General features: G+C 37.7%; 1 protein-coding gene across 12 annotated transcripts in view; it reads left to right on the plus strand.

Moving 5' to 3' along the window:
* The window catches only part of pax2a (paired box 2a), a 37,181-nt gene extending 31,129 nt beyond the window's left edge, over nucleotides 1–6,052 (plus strand). For 7 of the 12 annotated variants that reach the window (XM_032554096.1, XM_032554098.1, XM_032554100.1 and 4 more), the window contains 3 exons: nucleotides 440–541; nucleotides 1,775–1,861; nucleotides 3,567–6,052. In XM_032554096.1, coding sequence (XP_032409987.1) covers nucleotides 440–541; nucleotides 1,775–1,861; nucleotides 3,567–3,688 — 311 coding nt within the window. In that variant the 3' untranslated portion in view covers nucleotides 3,689–6,052. Of the gene's footprint in view, nucleotides 1–439; nucleotides 542–1,774; nucleotides 1,862–3,547 lie in introns of all 12 variants that reach the window. The other 5 variants (XM_032554101.1, XM_032554102.1, XM_032554095.1 and 2 more) reach the window with 1 other exon arrangement.
* Nucleotides 6,053–6,422: the final 370 nt, after the last annotated feature.

A 6,422-nucleotide genomic window follows, 5' to 3' on the forward strand; every position in this document is an offset into this window, starting at 1 on the left:
TCAAACAAAATGAGTGACACATTACAGAAACCCTAACCAAATAAATGTCCAGAAAGAATTGTGAGCTATTTTAATTTTGCAGCAATAAATTAGATTTCTTTTAGTCAGTTATTGATACCACCTCTGTACTTCACTTTATACATTTATTGTTTGTTGGTGTGCATTGCAAAAATATATATCTAAAAAAATACCCGTTTTATTCACAATGGTGCTTCACTTAAATACATTATATTCTTCTTTGTGCATGCAATCTAAATTTCTATTTAAGTATTTTAAGAAAGCCTACATTCTTTAATAATTGAGACTTAATCTTGCTAATACAATGAATTTTTGTTCAGCTAAAATGTTCAATACTACACTAAAAATACTGTATTTAATTTGTTTAATTGGTTTTTCTATTCAAGCATGCTAGTTATAACACCTTAATTTGTACCTGCAGGTCGAGAAATGGCGAGCACCACTTTACCTGGCTACCCACCCCATGTCCCCCCCACAGGACAAGGCAGCTACCCCACCTCCACACTTGCAGGCATGGTTCCTGGTAGGTCAAGCATTTATTTATTTTCTGGCATCCTGATAATTGTACTGCTAGCAAGCACAATGCACCTTCCTTTCAAAGACTCTCAGAGCTTGAGGTCATTTAGGAGTAAACACCTGTTTGCCAAACATTAAGATACAAAAGCGGCAGCGGAAACAGTGCAGAGCTTTGCTCCTGGATTGAAGCGAGCTCGTTATAGCTTTAGAAGTCTGCGGTTACCGTGCGGTTAGCGTCTGTGGATGAGGACATTAGATGAACTCGATAGACGATCACCACAATCAGCGGCCGTGAGATAGGACAGTTCCTCTCAGTTACACTCCAGCTCCCAGCGCTCATTACCCTCGCCGTTTCCACATGCGGCGCGCTCTCACCAGCCCCGTCGATAAACACTGCCTGTGCTCCTCTCCTCGCCTCCACGGACACGCAGGGCTACAGAGCATATCTCTTTCCCCTCTACTTAACCTGTAGTTCAGGTTCACAGCAAACAGTTAAGGGTCAGAACACAGAGGCGTAGAGGGCCTGTAAATATTTAAATCACTATCTCTCTCAGGGACGAGCTCGAGTTACACGAGCAGCGGTGAGGATGCTATAGCTGCCAGTGTGTGTAAATCTGTAGTCCAAACAGCAGAAGACACAACTGCCTCTGTTGTTTAAAGACATACGCAGCTCAAACCGCAGGAGGCAGCACTCAAAACAGTCTTGCAGATTTTACAGTACAACCTGGAGTGTATGCATTACCAATTTTCAAAGAAGATTAAGTTGAGCCAAAATTTTATGTTCCTTATTTCAGAAGTAAAATACAAATACCTTCAATATAATTAATCTGTGGACTTTTTCTGCTTCTGAGTGGTTTACTGACTGACCCTAAACAATGGAGCTGCCTGCTGATGGAACGGCCAGGCTTTATAGTCCTACAAGGAAGAGACACTTGGAAACCCTGGACATCACTCTGGGATACGCTGAAATCCCTACGAACTGGACATGACAGACAGAGAGAGAACCTGAATGTATTAAGATGTGCTAGAGAAAAGGATCAGTGCTTAAACAGACAGACAAGAATCCTGTAATATAGTAAAAAGGGCAGAGGAGAGACAATTGAATTTAAAAAGAAGATTGCTAAAACAGAAGTGACTTGATGGGATGATAAATACATACATGAGTTGTACAATGCAAAATGCACATATTTTTCTGTTTACAGTTATCTCCTCTAACTGATTGTCTCTGTTTTCTCACCAGGGGGTGACTTTTCTGGAAACCCTTATTCTCATCCCCAATACACAACCTACAATGAGGCTTGGAGGTTCAGTAATCCAGCGTTACTGAGTAGGTACATCCACTGACTTTGTCTTCATTACTGTGCCTTGCTAAAGTATGTGTACACGCTCAACTTTTACACAATTTCCCACATTAAAATAATGAACCTAAATCCTGTTGATTGGGATTTTATTCCACAGACCAACATACAGTAGTGAAAAATTATGACCAAATGTAAAAGAATAAAAATGGTTTTCTATTTTTTGACAATTTTTTTTTTTTTTTTACATGTATGATAAGACGCACATTTATGTTCAGGCCTCTTTAATCTGAAAACCTAAATAAAATCCAGTCAGTTAAAAAAAGTCATTTAACAAATAAGTGGAGTCCATCTGTCTGTAAATCGTTTTCAGTGTAAATCCATCAGTTTTATGAAGGCTTCAGAAATTAGTTAGAGAACATCAGTGAATAAACAGCATCAAGAACATCAAGGAAAAGATGAGGTAGGTGAGAGAGAAAGTTGTAGATAAATTTAAAGCTCATAAGGTTATAAAAAAATATCTCAACCTTTAAAAGTGAGCGTGGTATATTGACAAAAAAGTACTGTTCAATCATCATCTGAAAAATCTGAAAAGTGTGGCACAAATGCAAACCTGCCAACACATGGTCACCCATCTAAACTAAAAGGCTAGGCAAGGAAAACAGAAAACATGTGGAAGAAAGAGTTTTGGTTACATGAAGCTAAAAAAGCACCTTGAACAAAACATCTTGAACACACTACATCAATAATGAAACACAGTGATGGCAGCATCATGCTGTGGATTTGGTCTTTTTACAGGAAGGCTAGGAAAGGTGGAGTTGCTGGCAGGATGGATAATGCAAAACTAAAAACGGTTAACCTACTGATGTTAACATCTGGGAGGCTGCAAAAGGCAATAGTTTGGGATGGAGGCTAAACTTCCAGAAGAAGAGAGATAATAAATGGGGCCAGGAAATTTAATGCCTTGATGTCCATTAATTAATCACATATATTTTATTGATTTAAAGAATAGGCAGAGGAAAGCAGAGACACTGAATATCTTTGGTGTTGAGCTTATATGTCTATTTATTTAATAATTTAGCTGCAAAAATTATTTTTTATATTTGAAAATTTATTACAAATATAAATATAAATTACAGACCCTGCAATTAACTTGATTTTAATCAAATCCCATTACTAATTATAAACATACAAAATCATATTCATATGTTCGAGAAGCCTAGTCAAAGTCTAAAGTAGACTTAAATCTAAATCAAAATTAGTGACAAGACTTTTAAAGCAATCTAAAACCATTTGCAAATGAAAATTTGAAGAGGTTTTATTCCCCAGGTGTGCAAAGTAGAGTCCTAACCCAAAAGACTTTCAACTGTATTTGCAACAGTGGGGCTGAATAATGTTTAGCATACTTTTCTGTCATTTATTTGTAAATACTTGTGATTTACAAAAAACTGATAAATAAATAAATAAATAAATATCTTTCATTTCACAAATCGTATTAATGTACACTGTAATGGGACAAAATGTAAAAAAAAACAAAAATGAAACAGGGACAAGGTACAAGGCAAGGCACTGTAACTGATCAAATTTAAATGTGTTTTATGCTCTTTTATAAACGACTAAAATCACCAGAAGCTGTGACTTTTCCTTTTAGAGAAAGTTGTCCTGCATAATGTTTCCAACGGTTTCCAACGGCTCGTTCTTCTGTTAACTTTCAGGTTCCCCTTATTATTATAGTGCCGCATCCCGTGGCTCCGCGCCTCCCGCTGCTGCCACTGCCTATGACCGCCACTAGTCACCCCGGAGACCAGCTCAACCTGCAGGGCCGGAGCTTCAACCTCCACGTTGTTCCTGTCTGAGAAACACTGGGACCTCTTCATCTTATGCGATAAAGACGAAGGATGAACGAGGCTGGAGCCGGCGCACCCAGCTCTAGCTTTTACGCATTTTGGGTCAGAGCAAGGGGTGGGGGGTGGGGGGGTCCCGAAGGAGTTTGGAGCCTGTAAATTCCTCACAGGCTTGAACATTTCCAGAATGACTTCAACAGAATCTATAAATATATATATTATAAAATATAAACTGAAGAAAAAAACTGTGTGAAGAATACCATGTGGAAAAATGTTTGTGGGATTTATAAATTTTTTTCTTTTGTCTTTTCGTTGCTGTTGTTGTTGTTATTTTATTCATGAATCCTCACACTTCTTTATGTAATAAACTGCAGTATTTTTTGTCTGCTCTCAAGAGACATGTCCAGGAGTGATTGATGGTGGTCCCACAGATTGATAATGTAGCAACTTACACCAGTGTTGCGGGCCTGCTTTTCACACCTAAAAGAGATGAGTTCTCCACATTTAAAGTAAAACAAACCTTTTTTTTTTCTGGTGCTTTGACATAATTCCTTCGGTCGTCCTTCTTCTCCTGCCCATCCTGAGCTATCAGCACGTCCTTCGATGTTTACCGATCCTTGGTTCCCAGAGCAACATCGCACCTGTGGCAAACAATCAGATGTAAAAATGTAAATTATTTTGCAAAGTATAAAAAAAAAAAAAAAAGTGTGGTGACCATGAATTTATAAGGGTCATGTCAGGATTTTAAATACTTCAACAATGTGAGGGATTTTTCTGTCAAAGTTTTTATGTAAACAAACTTATCAAAGATTTTCTGGATTGTTTTTTTTTTGTCATGTTCCTTTGCTCTTTTTTGCACTAACAACTCCATTTAATTGATTTTTTTATCATCTTTTTGAGGAACAGTTACCTAAAAATCTCAGTTTAATAATAGCTAAGTTAAACACAAACAATTCATCCTGGATCTCTTTGGCTAAATGAAGCCTCTTGATTCAGTTGCATAAGTAAAACCACAAGATGCCCCCAAAGCTTAGAAAGATGATGCAGTTGTGACAAGAATAACCATAAATTAGCTTCAATAATTGCCTTACAAGCTTGTTTTGTCAACCTTAACTTACACCTATTTAGTAGAAGTCATATATTTTCCTCTTCACAGAGACTGAAATTGAGCATTTGTTTTTGTTTGACTGTTTGTTTTGGGGGGAAATATTCTGTGAATCTACTCCTCCTACCACATTTGCCAAAGACTTAGTTTGATATTTAATATTTTATTTACAGTAAGTTTAATATTTCAGTATTATCTTATAAATGAGTCAAGACTCAACATGTACGCCGAGACAGGTGAACGACATGATCCACGCGAGGAAGGTGAAATCCAGTGGCTTAATATTCCAACAGCTGCAAACTAAGTGCTGCTTTTTAGAAAGATGTGTGAATAATGTGAAGACAATTTGTCTCTGTAAATATATAACATCATACAGAAACACCGCTGCAGTATCGTACTAATGTACCAGCTCCCTTTGTAGATAAACACATTGAAGCTCATGGAAAAAAAAAAGAAAAAAAAAAAGAAAAATGTGCATTACATTTGTGTCTCAGTGTGATGTTCTGCTCTGAGGAAAGTATAACCTATGGCTATATAGCAGTGGCAGGTTTCAAATGCTAACATCCACATAGGTTGTCTTTCGTCGTTTTTGCTTTTTTTTTTTCCTTTTTGATTTGTTGTCATGATGGTGTTTTATGTCACTATGCAATGAGTTGAATGGCTTTCTGTCGCCGTTTTGTTGTCGGGCTCAAAATAACCGGTCCCCATGGAGAACAGTACAAAGGTTAACTAAAGGATTCAAACAACTCGTGGTGAGAATTAATTTTTTTCCTTTGTTTTCACTTCCCTTTCACGAAGAAGTCCTGGGTAACAATCAAAGATGTCATCCTGTTTGCTGTTTGTAGATGTAATCATCTCCTTGTGCAGAAACACGGAATCCTCAGACACAAAACTGTCCACCATCCCTCTGTTCTATGATTAACAATGGGCAACCAAGCTAAAACCTGCTGTCAGGAAGAGAACCAGGAAAGAAGAGAACAACACTCAATCTGAAAGCAATCTTCCACAAATTGCACTTGGGATTTGCATATCTGAAAATGTAACAACGTGGTCTTTCCTCCCGGACGTGGAGAACCTCTGCTGGACCGGGTCACCCGCTGCTGTAAAAGATGATACAGGACAAGTGTCACGGACATTAAAAGGATCTGATGAAAATCTATAAGGAAAGCCTCGTGGCCTCAATCATTGTTCCTTTTCAGTTCTGTTTCAATTCTTTTTTTTTTTTTTTTTGTGCACATGAGAAATAAATTCTTTTATATGTCCATTGTTGACTTGATGTGTGCTCATTATTAACCCCATAAGAAGTGATTCAAGGATCAAGGTTGAAGCGGGTCTGGGGTGTGGGAGAGTCTCTCCTGAGGGCTTATTGACGTTTGGTTTTATGAATAGTCAGGACTACAATGCACTTATGGATTATTACTCTAAAATATGAAATACACAAAGTTTCATGGCATGATGTTGAAGTGTATTTTTTGTGAGGCAGTAAGAAGAAACGATGTGAATGATGATTACTGTTTAATTAGCCCGTGTCAATCGTAAAAAGAACAACAGTTTTATGGACGTCGGTGTGAATATGGGCTGACAGAAGAGAGCTAAACAAAGAAGCAGGATAGTTGGGAAGGAAGGAGAGCATTCTGACTT

This window comes from Xiphophorus hellerii, chromosome 22 (assembly GCF_003331165.1).
Source record: "Xiphophorus hellerii strain 12219 chromosome 22, Xiphophorus_hellerii-4.1, whole genome shotgun sequence".
NCBI lineage: Eukaryota > Metazoa > Chordata > Actinopteri > Cyprinodontiformes > Poeciliidae > Xiphophorus > Xiphophorus hellerii.